This window comes from Oryctolagus cuniculus, chromosome 16 (genome assembly GCF_051225735.1).
Source record: "Oryctolagus cuniculus isolate XC-2025 breed Fujian yellow rabbit chromosome 16, ASM5122573v1, whole genome shotgun sequence".
Classification (NCBI taxonomy): Eukaryota; Metazoa; Chordata; class Mammalia; order Lagomorpha; family Leporidae; genus Oryctolagus; species Oryctolagus cuniculus.
In genome coordinates this window covers 21164296-21184449 of record NC_142882.1, presented here as the reverse complement: position 1 = coordinate 21184449, position 20154 = coordinate 21164296, and the positions used below count along the sequence as shown (strand labels likewise).

Genomic DNA, 20154 nt, shown 5'->3' with positions numbered 1-20154 from the left:
AGACAAGTACTCAATAGCAGTGACAAAGATCTAGAATAAAGAATTTTATTCTGTACTTTTAAAAAAAAGATTTATATATTCATTTGAAAGCCAGAGTTACACCCAGAAAGAGAGAAAGAGAGACCTTCCATCTTCTGGTTCACTCTTCAATTGCCTGCAACAGCCAGAACTGTGTCGATCCTAAGCAGTGGAAGATGGCCCGAGTGCTTGGGCCCCTGCACCTGCATGGGAGACCCGGATGGAGCTCCTGGCTCCTGGCTTCAGCCCAGCTCTGGCTGTTTCAGCCTTTTGGGGAGTGGAACAGTGGATGGAAGATCTATCTCTCTGTTACTCTGCCTTTCAAAGAAATAAGTCATTTTATGTAAAAAAAATTCAATTGCTTATTTGAAAGGCAGAATGACAGAGATAGAGATATAGACAGATCTCCCATCTGCTGGTTTTCTCCCCAAATGACCTCTAAAGTTGTGCTCATGGTGACCAAAGTCAAGATCCTGGAGCTCCATCCAGGTAACCCACATGGATGACTGGACCCAAGTATTTAGGTCACCATTTGTTGACTTCCCAGTCACATTAACAGGTAATGGGACCACCAGAGGATCCGCAAGGACAGGAATTGTTATTCCTATATGAGATGTTGGTTTGGCAAACAGCAACTGAACCCACTGGGCCACACTACTTGCTCCCTCCCCCTAGCCAAACTGACTTTCTTTTAAAGATTTATTAATTTATTTGATAGGCACAATTATAGAGACGTAGAGACAGAGAGAGAGAGGTCTTCCATCCACCAGTTTACTCCCCAAATGGCCACAACAGCCAGAACTGTGGCATTCTGAAGCCAGGAGCCAGGAGCTTCCTCCAATCTCCCACTCAGGTGCTGGGGCCCAAGGACTTGGGCCATCCTCTACTGCTTTCCCAGGCCATAGCAGAGAGCTGGATCAGAAGTGGAGCAGCTGGGACTGGAACTGGTGTCCATACGTGATGCCGGAACTGCAGATGGCAGTTTTACCTGCTATGCCACAGTGCCAGTTCCAAGGTATTTTTCCATTCACTGGTTCATTCCTCAAATGACCAGAACAGTCATGGCTGAGCCAGGGTGAAACCGGGAAGGAGGAATGACAACTGGGTCTGCCACATGAGTAACAGGGGCCCAAGTTCTTGAGCCATCTTCTGCTGCCTTCCCAAGTACCTTAATAGGGAGCTGGATCATTGGTGGTGTAGCTGGGATTCAAGTCTGCATCTCACTATGGGATGCTGGCATTGCAAGCAGGGGTTTCACCTGCTGTGCCACAATACCAGCCCCAATCTAAATCCCATCCTGTTAAGGGAGACTGGACCTGGCCAGCGAGGGAGGCTCAAGCATGGTGGCCAGGATTTGCCCACTCCTCCTGATGGGCCTGGGTTATCTTAGGCTCTTGCCTCAAAAGGTTCCTGAGTCCCAAACTGCAGTCAAAGAAAGAGGCCAGCAGGGGGAGCCCCAGGGCCAGCTGCCACCCTGCATGGGGCCCTGATGCTGGGCTGTGGGCCAAGACCTCTTTGTAAGCGGGGGTGGCCAAGTGGGAGGAAGGAAGCCCCCCATGCTGGGTAGGGAAGCCTGAGGAGGGTGCCCTGGTCCTGCTTTTAATCAGGCCTGCAGCGTGGTTGCTGGATGGCCCTTTCACCGATTTTCCCAAGTCACTGCTTTGATTGGAATGTTGGTGAATCCACAACATGAGAGGACACAGCTGCTGTGGAGTGAATGGGATTTGGCTCCTGAGCTCATGCAGATTTTTTTGTTAAAGATTTATTTTATTTATTTGAAAGACAGAGTTACAGAGAGAGGTAGAGAAAGAGGTCTTCCATTTGCTGTTTCATTCCCCAGGGGCCACAATGGCCATAGCTGAGCTGATCAGAAGCCAGGAGCTTCTTCTGGGTCTCCCACACAGGTGCAGGGGCCCAAGGACTTGGGCTGTCTTCCACTGCTTTCCCAGGCCATAGCAGAGAGCTGGATTGGAAGTGGAGCAGCTGGGACTTGCAGGCAACAATGGCCCCTCATCTAGTTTTTCTAACCCTAAGTCATAGACTTAAGGTACTGAGTGGGGGGAACTTCATTTAGTTATGGTGTTTAGGAAGTGCACCTTGGGGTTGAAGACTGAACTCCTCCACCCCACATGCACCTCCCTGCTAATGCCCCTGGCAAATAGTGGCAAGATGGCCCAAGTGCTCAGGCCCCTGCCACCTATGTGGGAGACTCAGTTGGAGTTCCAAGCACTTGGCTTCCACAGTGCCCCATCCTGGTGGTGAGAGGCTCTTTGGAGAGTCACCCAACAGACAGAAGATTCTCTCTCTTTCTCTCTCCATCACTCTGCATTTTGAAGAATATAAAAAAAATTAAAAAAAAAAAAAAAACAACTACCAGAAGTGGCAGACCCTTAGGACACTGGGGAGCTCTCCTTGCAATGCTGTTCTTATGAGCGTGTTGGTTCTGGAGGTCTGAGTGGGGCCCAGCAGCTGTCTGCTTCCTGGCTGAACGTGGGCCCCGCTCTCTGCCTGTGCCTTATGCATCCTGTCCTCTGGCCTCAGCCGACAGCTGAATTGATGAAACTCATCCAGTCTTGAACGAGGAACATCCCAAGCCATGGACCCAAGCGAGCATCCTTTTGTCCCGAGTGGCTGTGGCAGGTTCCTTGGCTAGTGCCAGGCTGATTCACACGGAAGGTAAAAGGTGGCACCCTAGGGGGTGCCCCACCCAAGTTGTATTCCTAGGCTGGCAGGGATGGTTCCTTAGATCCGGTCAACCACAAATCTCTCTCTCTTTTTCAAAAAGATTTGTCTTTAATTAAAAGGATGAATTACAGAGAGGCGGAGAGGCGGAGAGGCGGAGAGGCGGAGAGGGAGAGGGAGAGGGAGAGGGAGAGGGAGAGGGAGAGGGAGAGGGAGAGAGAAATATCTCCCAACCAGTAAGCAATCTGGGATTTGGTTTTCTTACTACAAAGATGAGGCTCTGGCTGCCCTGGTGGGAGATGAGGCTCTACGAGGGAACTCTGTTTCCCCAGCGGGCAGAACCGCATCCTCATCAAGCCCAGCTCGGTCCCTCCAGGGTCTCCCCTAAACAGGACACCCTAGAATTCCCCCCGCACACCCTCCACCCTCTAGGAAAATCCAGAAGCTGCAGGAAAACCTGAGGCCCCTACCCTCAGGGGGCAGAGTCATTCCCGTGCCCCACGGAGTGGCGAGCGGCTAAGGGCGCCCCTGGGCATCCAGCGCCCCCAGGGCAGCACCTGTCCCGCGCTGGCTGGGTTCGGGGACCGCGAGGACTCAGCGCCAGCCTCAGTCCTGGGCGGCGCCAGTGCTAGTCTTGGCCCCGCCCCTCCAGCGCCGATTGGCCAGGCCGCGTCCTGGGGGCGGAGCGTTCGCGCCAACCCCCCACCCACTCCCGGGCTGGACCCGGGAACCCTCCTGAGGCAGCGCCGGCGGCTGAGGCGGCGGCGGCGGGGACAGCGGAGCCATGACCGGGAACAGCGGAGCCATGACCTCGGGGGTCCGCGCCGGCGGCTGGGGGCACGCGGGGCGCGCCGTGCAGGGACCGCCCCCGCCTCTGCCCTTCCTCTTTGTGGTGTTGGTGGCGGCGCCCGGCACTCGCGCCGCGGGATACCAGGTGAGGGAGACCGCGGGCAGGAGCGAGAGCCGGCCTGGGGAAGCCTGAGGAGGGTCCGCGGGTGTGGACGGGTCCGATCCGGGGTGCCTCGAGGGGCGGCGGGTCCCACACGGGATCCGAATGCGTGCGGGCTGCCATGGAGGGGGTCCCACCTCCCCGGGTCCCCGGGCCGCCGGCCTGAGTGTGCGAGCCCCGTGAGGGCAGTGTGGGGGCAGCGGGGGGGGGGCGCTCAGAGAGAACCGGGGCTGTGGACGCCGCCTCCCTGAAGTCCACCCTGGCTCCTTCACTTCCTGCGGCCCCCTTGCCCAGGACACTGCCCTCTGTGTGCCCCAGGACGCCCGCAGGTCAGCTGTGTGCGGGGCTGAACGCACCTCAGCCAGGGCTCTGATGATTTTCCCAGGGTGAGAGGGAGAGCCGCGCTGGGGGCTGTGCGGGGTGGGAGCTGTGCGTGTGAGCACCGCGATGCGTGTGTCCTGCCTGGGAGGGCCTGGCCTCCTCTGCACACAGTCAGGCTCAGGACGGGGCCCCGCCACCGTGCCACAATGTCAATCATGCAGTCCCCTGAGCCGGGCCCTCCCCCACTCCAACTCTTTGCCCTGGGGTACTGACACGGGTGTATGTGTTGGGTCCCCGTGCAGACATGCCCCACGGTGCAGCCAAACATGCTGAACGTTCACCTGCTGCCCCACACACATGATGACGTGGGCTGGGTCAAGACAGTGGACCAGTACTATTATGGGGGTAAGCACTCGGTGGGCGTGGCCTTTGATGTGTGCCCTGCACATTAGAGGGGAGCAATGCCTGGCCTGGGCTCTGTGTCTAGGAATAACTCCCTCCAGTCTCCGGATTTGGATGCCCTGTGTCCACAGTTTATAATAACCTCCAGCACGCTGGTGTGCAGTACATCCTGGACTCGGTCATTTCCGCCCTGCGGGCAGAGCCCAGCCGCAGGTTCGTCTACGTGGAGATGGCCTTCTTCTCCCGTTGGTGGCACCAGCAGACGAACGCAACCCAGCAAGCCGTGCGGGAGCTGGTGCGCCAGGGTGAGCCTGCCCCAAGGACGGGGAAATGGAAGCCCGGCTCAGCTTCCTCCTGTAACCCTGGCTTCTGAGACGGGGAGTGAACGCTTTTCTCCTCTCATCCCAGCACCACTCTCCCTGGACCAGGTCCCTGCCCTTGACCCCGACCCTGCCCCTTCCCGCGCAGGGCGCCTGGAGTTTGCCAACGGTGGCTGGGTGATGAACGACGAGGCGGCCACCCACTATGGCGCCATCGTGGACCAGATGACGCTGGGGCTGCGCTTCCTGCAGGACACGTTCGGCGACGACGGGCGCCCCCGTGTGGCCTGGCACATCGACCCCTTCGGGCACTCTCGGGAACAGGCTTCGCTCTTTGCGCAGGTGCTGTGTGGTCCTCTCTGGATGCACCCTTTCACTCGCTCTGACTCCTCCCTCGCCACTGACCAGCCCTTGGTCAGTTGTGACCCCTGCCAGGTCTAGCTCCAAGAGTGAACCCCTTTTATGGACTCTGCTCTCTCTCCTTTCTCCTCTCCGTGCTCTGGCCCCGCCCCACATGCTAGGATCCTGGCTCCTTCCCAAGCTGAGTGGCAGGTGGCGGCCTAGGGTGCTTTAAACCCACCTCCATTGGTTGTTTCTGGCACAAACACCCTCAGATTACACATGGGTCAGTTTCCTCATGACCTTGACATTTCTGGGCAGGTGGAGATGGATTCTGAGTTTGGCCCCGCCTCCTCCCCAAGGTCATGTGGTGCTCTCTGACCCCTCCCCAAATTTGGGGATTAACCCTAGTTTCAGCCACATTCGACTTCCTGTATTCTGCCTGTCTCTCCGAAGCCAAAGGGAGCTTGATGGTGGTGGGTGTCACACTCATTCACAGCGCCCCTCCTACCTCACCCCAGATGAGCTTTGATGGCATCTTCTTGGGGCGCGTGGATTACCAGGACAAAGAGCTGCGGGAGAAGAAGCAGGAGATGGAGCTAGTGTGGCGGGCCAGTGCCAGCCTGCAGCCCCCGACCGCCGACCTCTTCACTGGTGAGGCTGTGGGGTGACCTGAGCATCTTAAAACTCTTAATGTCTTGTGAACCAGAGCCTAGAATTTTCCCTTTGCACTGGACCCTACAAATTATGAAGCCCACCTTATGGGAGGCACGGCAAATTTTGATCCTAGGGCAAGTCTCTTAGACTGATGTGGCCCACAGGTGTGCTCCCCAATGTTTATGACCCCCCGAGGTATCTGTGCTGGGACAGGTTATGCGATGACAAGCCCGTGGTGGACGACCCCAGCAGCCCTGAGCACAACACCAAGGGACTGGTTGATTACTTCCTCAACTTGGCTGCTACCCAGGTAACTAGGTGTCCACAACCTGTGGGACTGAGGTGCACATGGCACACAGCCTTTCCCACAGCCCACATGATGCCTAAGGCCTTCTCATAGCCCTTGGGTGAATGTACTGTTCCAGTCACAGTCTCCATGTCCCACAGTACTTTTGCATGCATTCCTCACTGACCCATGCAGAGACAGTGTAGCCATGGGAACCAGTGTCCTCATTGTGTGGTGCTCCCAGGAGAACCACTCACCAGCCTGTGGCTCTTCATGTGTCTGTGTGCTGTCATATGCCACACCCTTACTTGTAGGTTTAGGATCACAGATAAGGGTCCTCAACTGGTTCATTGAGATGCATATTGAAATAACAATGCATGCATTTCAAACTTTTCCAGCAAATCATATTTATATTTAATTTTTAAAGATTTATTTCCTTATTGGAGAGGTAGAGTGACAGAAAGAAGAGGAGACAGAGAGAAAGGTCTTCCATCTGCTGGTTCACTCCCCAAATGGCCCCATTGGCTGGAGCCGCACTGATCTGAAGCCAGGAGCCAAGAGCTCCTTGCTGGTCTCCCACGTGGATGCAGGGGCACAAGGACTTGGGCCATCTTCTGCTATCCCAGGCCATAACAGAGAGCCAAATCAAAGAGGAGTAGCTGGTACTCGAACCGGCACCCATATGGGGATGCTGGCTCCACAGTTGGAGGATTAACCTACTGTGCCACAGCGCCAGCCCCCGTAATGTTTAATTAAATATTTTAATGATTTATTTACTTATTGGGAAGGCAGCATGATAGATATATAGGGAGAGACAGTGAGAGTGGGTGGGAAGTAGGGAGGCAGCAAGAGCTTCCATCCACTGGTTTCCTCTCCAAATGCTTGAAACAACTTGGGTTGGGCCAGGCTGAAGACAGGAGCCCAGAACTCCATCTGGATCTCCCATGTAGGTGAAAGGGACCCAAACACTTGAGCCATCTCCCCCTGTCTCCTAGGATGCACATTATTAAGCTGGAGTCAGGAGGCTGGTGCTGTGGTACAGCAGGTTAAAGCCCTGGCCTGCAGTGCTAGCATCCCATATTGGCGCTGGTTCAAGCCCCAGCTGTTCCACTTCCAATCCAGCTTCCTGCTAACATGCCTGGGAATGCAGTAGAGGATGATCCAAGTCCTTGGGCCTCTGCATTACACCTGAGGGGTCTTCCAAAAGTTCATGAAAATGTATCTTAGGAAACATGATGCATGGATCTCTGAATTTTGGCACCAAGATAATTTTATCTTTTAGAATTTACCAGGAACTTTTGGGAACATCCTTCTATATAGAATGGAACAACTAGACATAGCTGTGGCCTGAGGAGAAGGTGGTCTGAGAACTGCCTTTGCCCCACAGCATCAGTCCTACCGCACCAACCACATCGTGATGACCATGGGTAGTGACTTCCATTATGAGAACGCAGACATGTGGTTCAAGAACCTTGACAAGCTCATCCGGCTGGTCAACGCACAGGTCAGTGTCCCCACTCTGTGCTGTTCCTGTCCCAGTGTGTACTTGTATGCAGGGACTTAGGTCATGGGGCAAAACGACAGGTGCCATCTTAGTGTCCTCTTGCTTCTGCACAAATTGAGCTGCTCAAAACAGCAGAAATCCATGGTGCCCCAGATCTAGGCTCAGCAGTTGAGCACGGATCGCACTGGGCTGGCACGGAGGTGTGGGCAGGGCTGGGTGCCTCCTAGAGGCTTTGGGAGAGAACCTACGTCTTTGCCTTTTCCAGCCTCGGGACACTGCCTGGGTTCCTTGGCTCCTGGCCCCTTCCTCCTGGCCACGCAGTGCCTCTCAGAGCCTGAATCTATAATCACATCTCTTTTTCATTCTGTATCTCCCCCTTCTTGTTTTACTTTAAAAATGTTTTCATTGATTTGTTTTTATTTTTTGCTTGAAAGGCAGAGAGACAGAGAAGGATAGGCACAGAGCACTCTTTCAACTACTATTTCATGCCCCCCAAACATCTACAATGGTGGCCCAGGCTGGCCCAGGCTGATGCTGGGAGCTGGGAACTCAATTGGAGCCTCCCCCTGTGGGTGGCAGGAACCCAAGCCCTTGGGACACCATCTGCTGCCTGCCAGGAGCATCCGCAGGAGTCTGGGTCACACGCGTGGAGTTACGGGGACTTTAAGTAGGCACTCTGGTGTGGGATGTCCCGTGGTGGTGAGTGGCAGCTCGCCTGGTTCAGCACAATGTTCTGAAGCACTCGGGGTCTGAGTTGCCTCCCCTCTCCTGGGCTGTGAATTCCACGAGGGCTGGGGCAGCCTCTCTGTTTCTGAATTGTGTGTGCACTCCTGAGTGTATCAAAGAACAGAGTGATTGGCCATGAACACAGAGTGAGTGTGTGTGTGTGACAGTACTGTTGACCCACAGCAGCAGTGGAGTCCACACCCATCCAAGGAATCAATCAACTGTGTGTCAAAAGTATTTTTAAAAATCATGGGGCCAGCATTGTTGAGCAATGCACTAAGTAACCATCTCCCACTCTGGCATTGCTTATCAGAACCCAGGTTCCAGTCTCAATGTTCTACTTCCAAAACAACTCCCCTCTAAGTAAAAGTGAAAGATGACCCAAGTGCTTGAGCCTCTGTCAGACATGTAGGAGATCCAAATGGAATCCTGGCTCCTGGGTTTGGCCAACCCCAGCCCAGCTATTATGGCCATTTGGGGAATGGACCAGTGGATGGAACCACTTATAGCTCTGTCTCTGTCTCTCTGCCTTTCAATGCAATAAATAAATATTTTAAAATGTATTGTATCGGCATTGCACATACACAGATTTTTTTTAATTTTTATTTGAAAATTTAATTTATTAATCTGAAGGGCAGATAGTTCATCTGCCGGTTCACTTCCCAAACATTTGCTACACCAGAGCTGGGTCGTGCTGAAACCCAGAGTTGGGAACTCAAGCCATGTTTCCACATGGATGACAAGGAACCAACTATTTGACCCTCCACGTGCTACTTCCCAGGGTGTGCTTTTGCAGGAAGCTGGAGTTGGGAACAGGGCTGGAAATGGAACCAAGTCACTCTGATATGGGATGCGGACATCTATTTCCATCTCAACTGTTGCCTAAAATGCCTGCCTTAGATTTTTTCTTGTAATTTTCCCCCAAACAATACTAACAACTATTGTGAACACTTGCATTGTATTAGGTATTCTACATCATCTAGAGATGATTTGAAGTATACAGGATCACAGGCTAAGCCTCCACCTAGGACGCCGGCATCCCATGAGCATGGCTCCCATCCTGGCTGCTCTATTTCTAATCAAGCTCCTTACTAATTCACTTGGGAAAGTAGCAAAAAGATGTCTGCCACCCACATGGGTGGATGGAATTCCAGGCTTGGGCTTCAGCCTGCTCCACCCACAGCCATAATGGCCATTTGGGGAATGAACCAACAGATTGCAGATCTCTCTCCCTCTTCTTTCCTCTCCTCTGTAACTTTGCCTTTCAAATAAATAAATCAATGTTTGAAAAAACACCGGAGGATGTGCACTGGTCTCTGAAAATACTATGTAACTGACCTAAGTGACTTGAGATTTATGGATTTAGGTATCTTCTGGGGGTCCAGAAACCCATCCACTTGGGTCCTGAGGGCCGGCTGTAGGCATGTATGAATGTCTGTGTGTAGACAGATGGGATGCACAGTTCTTCGTTCACTGAAATGTTTGTTGAGCACCTACTGTGTACACTGGAAGACATCATTTTCCTCATTCATGAAACCTTCCTGTGACCTCACCTCCCTCACCATTTGTTCACCTTGAAACTGCCTTTTGGCAGCAATCAGACAAGGCTGAAAATGGTCAATCCTGTCCTATAATGTCACACTTTTTATCATGAACATTTTTCATACAAAAATTTGAATTATTGCAAAGGTTTAGGAAAATTCCAGCATGATACACATTCCTTCCAAGGATGCTGATGGTTGGTGTTGACCAAAATTCCCTTTCCCATGTGAACCCTGGTGTGCACTCCGAAGATGGACTCAGCACCCAAGCCGACCAAATGCGCGCCTGTGGGCGTCGAGTGGGAGGCCGGATGGGCGCAGCTGTTGGTCCCGGGGACGCAGCGTTGTCCCCGAGGGCTCACCCACTCCCCTCCCCCCAGCAGCAGGCAAAGGGGAGCCACGTCCACGTGCTCTACTCCACCCCCGCCTGTTACCTCTGGGAGCTGAACAAGGCCAACCTCACCTGGTATTTGGGGGGGACCCTGGGGGGCTGGGGGTTGGCACGCCCCGCGCCTCGTGACCCCACCCTCTCTGACCGCGCAGGTCGCTGAAGGAGGACGACTTCTTCCCATACGCCGATGGCCCCCACCAGTTCTGGACCGGCTACTTCTCCAGCCGGCCGGCCCTCAAGCGCTATGAGCGCGTCAGCTACAACTTCCTGCAGGTGGGCAGCGCCGGCGGGACGGGGCAGCCTGGAGGCCCCTTAGACCAGGAGCCTGAACTTGTGCACTGCTCCCCAGGTGTGCAAGCAGCTGGAGGCGCTGGCGGGCCCGGCGGCCAACGTGGGGCCCTATGGGTCGGGAGACAGCGCTCTCCTAGGTAGGGGTCGCCCGGCGTGAAGGTAGGGCGGGAGAGGGGCTGAAGATGGGAACCCCCCTGGACCGCACCAGGACCCTTCTTAGCGCCTCTAAGAAGATGCCCTGTCACACGGGACTTTTCCTTATTTTCGGGGCTGGGCCCTGAGTGCTATGGAGACCCTGCCCGACTCCTCGTGTGCCCTCAGAGGAGGCCATGGCTGTGCTGCAGCACCACGACGCCATCACGGGCACCTCCCGCCAGCTCGTGGCTGACGACTACGCGCGCAGGCTGGCTGCGGGCTGGGGGCGCTGCGAGGTGCGTGGGACGGGCCTTGGGGGGGGGGTGGAGACAGGAAGGGGCAGGCCCAAGACTATCGCGAGGGCGTGGTGCAGAATAGAAGGTGATGACCTCAGTACCTGGGAGTGAAAGGGTGGAGACAAAGGTGTGGGGCAAGGGCGTGGGAAAGGAGGGGTGGGGTGAAGACCTGTAAGCAATCAGCGAAGACAGGTAGGGGTGTGGCTAGACCCTGGGAATGGTGGGCAAAGCAGAAAAGGGCCAGGTCTTGAGAGTGGGCATGCTCGGAGGGGAGGGACAGAGACCCATAGATGCTAGTGATGTAGGGCAAGGGACGCGCCGAGAAGGAGGCTGGGGTGAAGACCCGGGTGGGCGTTTAGAGTGAGGCCGCCCCGTGGCGCTGCCCCCCAGGTTCTCCTGAGCAACGCCCTGGCGCGGCTCAGCGGCTCCCAGGAGGCTTTCTCCATCTGCCCGGAGCTCAACGTCAGCGTCTGCCCGCTCAGCCAGACGTCGGCGCCCGTGAGCCGGGTGGGGGCGGGGCGGGAGGCAGGTGCCGGGGGCGGGGCCCCAGGGGGAGGTGACCCCGACAGGTGGTGGGGCGCACGGCTGCAGCTGACTGGGTGCATGGGATGGTTAGGTAATTTATATGTACGACCCTTATGGGGAGAGTTTTCCTGGGGATCTGCACTGCCAAGGCAGGACAGAGACCAAGATGGAGGTTGGTGACCACACCGGGGTAACCAGGGATGTCGCCTCCCAAGGTTTGGAGAATGCGTGCTGTGACCCCCGCCCTGCCTGTCCCTCTCCCCCAGTTCCAGGTCGCCATTTACAACCCCCTGGCCCGGAAGGTGGACCGCATGGTGCGGCTGCCAGTCAGTGAAGGCACTTTCCTCGTGAAGGACCCCAGTGGCCACGCGGTGCCCAGCGATGTGAGCCCCTTCAGGGACTGTCACCCGTGGACACCCATGGGCACGCCCCTCCCCCTCGTGGTCCCCTCCTGTCCCTGCAGATCTCTGCCCGCTCTGGCCCTTAGCATCAGCCCCCCTCCGAGCATCTCTCCCACCCGAGTGGTCCCCTTTAATCCCCCAGGACATTTCCTCCGTGTTTCTGGAGAGCCCCTGCCTCCCAGACGGCCTCCCCTATTGAGCCTCCTCCTCCCCTGCAGTCCTCCCTCCCTCCATTGCCTCCCCCGTCTCTCTCCTCCCTCCCAGGACTCCCTCCCCTCCTCGAGTTTGCTCCTGCTGTACTGAGTGTGATGTGTTCTGTGCACACCCACAGCCTCTTGGCTCAGCTTCCCCCTCCCTTCCCCGAGGTGCTGCTGCTTCCCCAACCAGAGGGACAGAAGCCCAGGCCAGAGCTGCTGTTCTCTGCCTCGGTGCCAGCCTTGGGCTTCAGCATCTACTCTGTAGCTCAAGTGTTTCCAGAGAAACCCAAGGTCCACAGGGCCCGGCCCAGCCCTGAGAAATCAGGTAGCTTTGTTATCCACAATGAGGTGAGTCTCCTTCAGATCATTATTGCTACCTGGGTATTTGAAGTCTCCTGGTGAGCAGTGCCACCGCACGGTTGGCAGTACCTGGGTTGGTTGTCTGCCATTACCTCCCTCCCCTGATGCTGTGACCTTGAGTGAATGTCCTTCTTGTTAGCCTCAGTGTCCTTTCTGGAGACTGTTGTATGGACCCAGTGTGGTCTTGGGGGACCCTTGACAGATATGGCTGACCTCAAGAAAGGTGGAGGTGTGTGTGTGTGTGTGTGTGTGTGTGTTTTACAATTAACTTATTCATTTGTTTGAGAGGCAAAGAGAAAGAGAGAGACCCTGTCTCCTAGTGTATTCCCCAAATACCCACAAGATATACAGCAAGGCTGAAGCTGAGAACTGTGCACTCAATCCAGTTCTCTCCCCGGAAGTGGCGGGAGCCTGGCTATTTGAGCCATCACTGCTGCCTATCAGGATCTGTGTTCAAGGAAAGCTGCAGTGAGTAGCTGCAAGCAGAAATGACACCAAGTCGTTCTGAGGCAGGGGACACAAGGACCTTAGTTGTTAGAGCAGATGTGTGCGCAGGAGGTTGGCAACTTTCCTGGAAATGGGGTAGGTAAAGACAGACCTGAGAGAGGGAGACAGACACAGCTGGGCCCCTGCGTTAAGACTGCCAGGAGTTTTTCTATTTTTTATTTAAGATTTTATTTACTTACTTGAAAGTCAGATTTACACAGAAAGAATGAGAAGCAGAGAGAGAGAGAGAGAGTCCTCCATCTGCTGGTTCACTCCCCAACTGGCTTCAATGGCGGGAGCTGCACCAATCTGAAGCCAGGAGCTTCTTCCCTGGTCTCCTGCACAGGGGCAGGGGCCCAAGCACCTGGGCCATCTTCCACTGCTTTCCCAGGCTATAGCAGAGAGCTGGATCAGAAGTGGAGCAACCAGGACTTGAACCAGCAGGCATATGGATGCCGACACTGATGCTGGCACTGCAGGTGGCGGCTTTATCCGATGTGACACAGTGCTGGCCCCATACCTTCAGGAGTTTAAAAGAGAAAAAAAAAGCTTCTCATGGCCTTATTTCCATAAAAACTTAAAAACCGTGGTTTGTGGAAGTGTTGGCATAAAGATAACTGTCATGCCAGATGGCTTCACTGTTATACTTATTTCATTATTATACTTCATTGATTATACTTTCCTTAGTGTTTTCTGAGGTTTTGATTCTGACAGAAATGAAAATATTTCTCTGTGCCCCCAATGACTTGTGGGAGCTGGCATCATGGTTCCTGTGTTGGATGCTCAAAATGGCTTTGATCTGAATCAGATGAGAGCTGTAACTGGAGTTGGGATGTCCCAGGTGTCCCCTCAAGCTACTGTGGGAGACAGAGAGTAGGGTGCAAACATAGAAGCAAGGGACCTGGAGACATCAAGTGCATCAGTCCTGGGGGGCCGAGGAGTGACAAAAGTGGAGCCATTACGATTCCCTAATGGGATCGAGTGTGAGGAGTGAGAATGAGAGGAAGTGCGGAGCGTACAGGGTTCTGTCCTGAGCACCAGGAAGAATGGAGCTGCCATTGGCTGAGGCGATGGTCACTCACGTGTGTCTTTCCTTTTCTGCCCAGTTCATCCGGGCTATGTTCAGCCATGAGACAGGCCTCTTGACTCAGATTGAGGTCACGGACCAGAAACTCATGCTGCCCGTGAACCAGACTTTTTTCTGGTGAGGAGGATCATCAAGCCAGGGAAGGGGGTGGTGCATGGAGCTAGAGCCCCTGATCAGATTCTCACCTGCCCTGATGACAGGTATAATGCCAATACAGGTGTCCTACAAAACGGTCAGCCCTCTGGTGCCTACATCTTTAGTCCCGATGGAATGCAACCACTGCCTGTGAACAGCTCAGCTCAGATCCGCCTGCTGAAGGTATGGGGCCAGGAATTATGAGTGGGAATTCGGGGTGGGAGGTTGGGTGTGTGGGAACTGGGAGAGTGCCAGGTGTGCCGGGTGGGAGGTGCAGAGAGGAGAGGATTCCCACCTCCTCCAGGTAAGAGGCTAAGACCTAAGGGGAATACTGTGGGGTCCCCCCAAGGGCTGATGTTCCGGGCTGCTCTGTGTCCTGGGGAAGCACATGGAAGGCATTTGTGTCTGCTGTGGTGTCAGGATGACACTTAGCATTAGGAACCCTGGCTGGGGTGTTCCCACATGGCCCATGAGTGGGGAGAGCCAACTCTAGCTACTTGCAGAGGGCACCGAGTTCTATGCAAAGAGCAGTTGACATGGAGGCTGGAGACTTGAGTCTCCTGTAGGGTAGGGGTCTACTGGGATGGGCATTTTCCCAGGCTTCTCACTTAGCTTCTCTTAGTGTGGGAGAATGAAAGATGATGGCGAGACGTACGTTCGTGCTCGCTCAGGAGCCTGATGTGTGATGTTGTTGCTCTTGAAGTGCTGATCTTCCTGCTCAGGTCACTGGGTTAGCAGAGAGCTTTGCCCGTTGTAACAGATTAGCCAAGTCAACTGTGCCCAAGTCAAGACAGATGATCATTGCTGTCCAACAGAAAGTCAGGCTGGTCCATATGGGGAAGGAGGAGCGGTTCCATGGTCACCCAGGCCCCTTCTATTTTGTTGCATTGCCTTCATCAACACACAGCTTCCCCATGGTCCAACATGGCTGCTCAGCCTCCAGCCATGACCCCTGCCATTGAACCTGCAGGAGGAGGAAAGGGGCAAGTGACATGTTTTACCCCACACTGACGACGTTCCATGGGGCAGGCTGAGCCCCACTATCAGCAGAGCCTACAACCAGAACCCACACGCCCTGCTAGAACTCTGCTGTAGGGAGGGCAGATGGGACAGTGGTGGCAACAAGCACACGGGCCCCACTCAAGACTTCTGTGTCAGGGACTGAGCGGGACATGTGAACTTCACATCCATGCAGGAGGGGTGATGGATGGAATTCCTATGCAATTTTGGGGTTGACCCTGATGGAGGCTTCTGGAGGGTTCACAGCAGGGGGCATTTGCACACCTCCCCTCTGCCCAAGGCTGGGCTGAGCCCTGCCCTCTGCCCTGTGTGTCCTCAGACGCCCTTGGTGCAGGAGGTGCACCAGAACTTCTCAGCCTGGTGTTCCCAGGTGGTTCGCCTGTACCGCGGACAGCGCCACCTGGAGCTCGAGTGGACAGTGGGGCCCATCCCTGTGGAGTGGGTGCTTGGGCTGGGACTGGGGCTGGGGGCAAGGAGTTTAAATATTGTTTAAAATATTTATTTACTTATTTATTCATTTATTTGCAATGGAGGCAGGAGGAGAGAGAGACGGATAGAGGTTTCTCATCTATTAGTTCCCTAGAGCTGAAAGTAGGCCAGGCAGAACATGGGAGCTGGTAGCTCAACCTGGTCCCCGTGTGGGTGGCAGGGCTGTCACTGTCACTGCCTGTCTCTCAGGGTCTGCATCAACAGAGGCAGGAAGCAGGAGCACAGCTGGGACTCAGGCTCAGGCACTGTGATACAGGTGGTAGCGTCACAAATGGTGTCTTAGCCACTGCCCCAAACACCACTGCCCAGAGTGAGTTTAGATGAGGCTCACGAGCTTGCTGTCCCATTGGGTACAGTGACAAGTGGGGGAAGGAAGTGATCAGTCGCTTCGACACGCCGCTGGACACCAAGGGCTACTTCTACACGGACAGCAATGGCCGGGAGATCCTGAAGAGGAGGTGATGGGGACGCAGGGCACCCGCGGGGCAGTGGTGATGTGTGGGGTCCAGGGGCGGGGGCGCTGGCTGATGGTGTGAATGTGGGAGGTTGAGGAAGAACGGAGAGAGCAGAGTGGGGGAGCCAGTGTCCCAGCCTGACCAGATGACCTCCATCCCCCAGGAGGAATTATCGGCCCACCTGGAACTTGACCCAGACGGAGCCAGTGGCGGGGAACTACTATCCAGTCAACACTCGAATTTACATCACGGTACCCTCCCCCACCCCGAACATCCCCGGGTACAGAATGGGGAGCGCCCCTCACTGGCAGCATCTCCCAGGTGCCTGGGGCTGGGACTGGCTCCCCACCCCACCCTCACACTCACCCTGCTCCAACCCTCACCCAGGATGGGAAGAAGCAGCTGACGGTGTTGACGGATCGCTGCCAGGGGGGCAGCAGCCTGCAGGACGGCTCCCTGGAGCTCATGGTGAGTGGGGCTAGGGGAGCTCCAGCCATGGTAGAGTCCTCCCACCAAGTCCCTCAGGACTTTGGACAAGGATAATGCTGGACCCCCTCCCTCTCCTGGCTACTCTCTCCCAGGTGCACCGAAGGCTGCTGAAAGATGACAGACGTGGCCTGGGGGAGCCGCTGTTAGAGAAGAAGTCGTGGGTGCGGGGGCGCCACCTCGTGCTGCTGGACGCGGTGGGCAAGGCAGCCGCGGGGCACCGGCTGCTGGCGGAGAAGGAGGCCCTGGCCCCGCAGGTGGTGCTGGCGCCAGGGAGGGCCACCCGCTACCACCCTGGGGCTACCCTGCGCAAACAGGTGAGGGGCTCACGTGGAGCAGAGACAGGAATCACAGTGAAGCCTGCGCGGGGAATGGGCTTCTGTGTGGGTTTTCCCATGGCTCAGCTGAGACCCACCCCACTCCACCTTCAAGCTCCCTGGGGAGTCCAAAAGCTAGGTCCTTGCCCAGTCCCCACCACCTGCCCTGGTGAGACACAGCCCCAGCTTCCACACTGGCACCTCACTTCAGCCCCGCCCTGCTTGACTTCAGCCCCGCCCCTTCTTTCAGCTGTGTTCTACTTTGCCCCAGTCTCTTCCAATACCGCCTTTGGGGAGCTTCAGCCCCTCCATCCCACCTCGGGCCACCTCAGCTCTGCCCTCTCTGGACTCTGACCCCAGGTAGCTGGAACCCTTCCCAGCTTGGGGCCACCCCATCCTCTCATTGGCTCAGGCTTCCACGTGATTGCCTTCCTGTCCAAGCCCTGTGCCTAATGACTTAGCCCTGCCTCTGGCTCCCCGCAGTTCTCAGGGCTGCGCCGGGCACTCCCACCCTCTGTGCACCTGCTCACCCTGGCCCACTGGGGCCCAGACAAATTGCTGCTGCGCTTGGAGCACCAGTTCGCCAGGGGGGAGGACTCGGGCCGCAACTTGAGCTCCCCCGTGACCTTGGATTTGCTGGTAAGGAGAGATGAGGTGGGAGATAGACAGAGAGGTGAGAGCAAGCAGAGGGAGAGAGCAAGAGGGGAAATCTGCTTTTGTTCTCACTGATCAGGGTCCCATCCATGGTTCCCACAGAACCTGTTCTCCACCTTCACCATCACCCACCTGCAGGAGACCACGCTGGTAGCCAACCAGCCCCGGGCCGGCGCCTCCAGGCTCAAATGGACACCAAACACCGGTGGGCATCTAGGCTGCTGGGGTGGGCTCCTGCCTGGGGCTGGCAGCTGGGGCCAGTGTATGAGGCATCAGAATGTGGGCCAGAAGCCAGTATAGAACCTCAGAACCCTGGGACAGATCCAGGTTAGGGCTTGAGTGTCCAAAGTGGGTTCAGCAAACAAGCAATAGGTCTCAAGGTTTAAGAATTAGGTCCAGGAATAAGATTCGAGGATCTCTGTGGGTGTCCATCTCCCCTGGGGTTGCTGTGAGGGTTTGAGGGCAAGAGCCAGGCTTTTGAGAAGATTTGTGGGACCCAGGGGTGGAATTTAGGCCTAGAGAGAGGTAGTTTAAGGATCATGGAGTGAGGCCCTGGGGACAGATTTGGAAGTGCAGTGTGTCTGCCCTAGGGGTGGGTGAGATGAGGGCCGTGAGGACATCTGCAACCTCTCACTCCTGGTTCTCAGGCCCCGTACCCCACCCCTCTGTGCCCCCCCTGGACAGTACCACCATCACGCTGCAGCCCATGGAGATCCGCACATTTGTGGCTTCGGTCCAGTGGAAGGAGGACGTTTGGGTCCTCAGGAACGCCCCCTTCCCAGCCTGAGTTCTCTTCTTTCCCCCTTGCTGCTGCTGCTGCCACCCACAAACACCATTAAAATGTCAGTGCTAAGATTCAGGTCACTGGGTGACTGGCTGGTGCATCTTTCATTGCAAGACAGAATGCATGAACTAGGGAGGTCAGTAGATCATAGCTGATCCTTGAAACATTTTCTTTATTTATTTGGCAGGCAGAGTGACAGAGAAACAGAATCTTCTATGAGAGAGAGGGACAGAGAGATCTTCCATCAGCTGTTTCATGCCTCAAATTGCCCCAGTTAGCCAAAGCTGTGTTAGGCCAATGCCAGAAACCAGGAATTCTACCCTGGTCTCCCACGTGGGTGGCTGGGCCTCAAACTTTGAGCCATCATTTGCTAACTTTCCAGGTGCATTAGCAGGAAGCTGGATTGGAAATAGAGCAGTCACTCTTGAACCAGCACTTTGATAGGGGATGCTAGCATTGAAAAAAGCTGCTGAGGCCAGCGCCGCGGCTCACTAGGCTAATCCTCCGCCTTGCGGTGCCGGCACACCGGGTTCTAGTGCCGGTCGGGGCGCCAGATTCTGTCCTGGTTGCCCCTCTTCCAGGCCAGCTCTCTGCTGTGGCCAGGGAGTGCAGTGGAGGATGGCCCAAGTGCTTGGGCCCTGCACCCCATGGGAGACCAGGATAAGTACCTGGCTCCTGCCATCGGATCAGCGTGATGCACCAGCCGCAGCACACTGGCCATGGCGGCCACTGGAGGGTGAACCAATGGCAAAAGGAAGACCTTTCTCTCTGTCTCTCTCTCACTGTCCACTCTGCCTGTCAAAAAAAAAAAAAAAAGAAAAGAAAAAAGCTGCTGAACCTGTTGTGTCACAACCCTGCATCCCAGCTGTACCATATTTTTAAAAAGATTTATTTTATTTATTTGAAAGACAGAGTTACAGAGAGAGGTAGAGACAGATAGAGAGGTCTTCCATCTGCTGGCTCACTCCCCAGATGGTCGCAATGGCTGGAGCTGTGCTGATCCAAAGCCAGGAGCCAGGAATTTCCTCCAGGTGTCCCAGTGGGTGAAGGGGCCCAAGCACTTGGGCCATCTTCCACTGCTTTCCTAGGTCATCAGCAGGGAGCTGGATAGGAAGTGGAACAGCCAGGATTTGAACCGGCGCCCATTTGGGATGCTGGTGCTGCCGGCTTTGGCTTAACCTACTATGCCACAACGCTGGCCCCTCTCATCTTCTTCAAAAATTTTTTATTTTGGGGTGGGCATTGTGACACAGCGATGTATGCTGGTGCTTGGGATATGTGCATCCCACATTGGAACCAGCTGCCCCGCTTCCGATCTGGCTTCCTGAAAATGCGTGCTGGGCGGCAGTGGGTGATGGCCCAGGAGCTTGGGCGCCTGCCTCCCATGAGCCTGTCCCTCGGCACAGACACCCCATGGTGTCTGTGAAGCCATCCTTCAGCTTCCGCAGCTGAACCAGTAAGGCCTGCCTGATCTTGGACTTTGAACCTCCAAACCGGGGTGCCCAAATAAACTTCCTTTCCTAAGTGGCTTGGCGCAGGTGTATAGTCAAGGTGGTGAGAATCTAACACGGTGGCCATTGGAAGCTCAGGAAGGGGCCGTGTGTGTGCAGCCGCCTCTCTCCCTGTCATCATCACTGTGATCTCAGTGGCCTATAGTCCCTGCTCCAAGGCCCCGTCGCCTTCCCTGGGGCCCTCACACATTGTTACCTCCCCCAAGAGCACAGCCACAGCACGGGAGCTGGAATCATTTGTCTCCCACCCCAGGGTTCCAGGATCCAGGAAAACCCCGTGAGCTGTTGTGGCTGCAGATGTGGGTGTGGCCTGCCTCACTTCTGCCCCGCCCCTTCCGGAGGTGACATCAGAGCCCCACCTCCAGCCTGCCTCACCTCTTTTGGAAATA

The 20154-nt window shown here is 55.5% G+C and overlaps 2 protein-coding genes across 4 annotated transcripts in view; one reads left to right on the top strand and one right to left on the bottom strand.

The window, feature by feature from the left end:
* The first annotated feature begins 3453 nt into the window (after window positions 1-3453).
* Window positions 3454-20037, top strand: LOC100348947 (lysosomal alpha-mannosidase). The gene is made up of 24 exons (XM_089316515.1): window positions 3454-3634; window positions 4273-4375; window positions 4504-4677; window positions 4841-5034; window positions 5553-5685; window positions 5853-5998; window positions 7362-7478; window positions 10126-10211; window positions 10289-10409; window positions 10486-10564; window positions 10749-10858; window positions 11249-11356; window positions 11650-11766; window positions 12150-12329; window positions 13934-14031; window positions 14115-14232; window positions 15389-15507; window positions 15915-16016; window positions 16177-16264; window positions 16401-16481; window positions 16595-16816; window positions 17300-17455; window positions 17573-17675; window positions 18118-20037. Exons 1-24 carry the CDS (start codon window positions 3485-3487, stop codon window positions 18255-18257), a joined length of 3045 nt encoding a protein of 1014 aa, XP_089172641.1. The 5' UTR covers window positions 3454-3484; the 3' UTR covers window positions 18258-20037.
* Window positions 12992-20154, bottom strand: part of LOC100349198 (uncharacterized) — a 31088-nt gene continuing 23925 nt past the window's right edge. For all 3 annotated transcript variants that reach the window (XM_089316494.1, XM_070058916.2, XM_089316500.1), the window contains one exon: window positions 12992-15013. The gene's annotated coding sequence lies outside the window, so the exon portion shown is untranslated. The remainder of the gene's footprint in view (window positions 15014-20154) is intronic.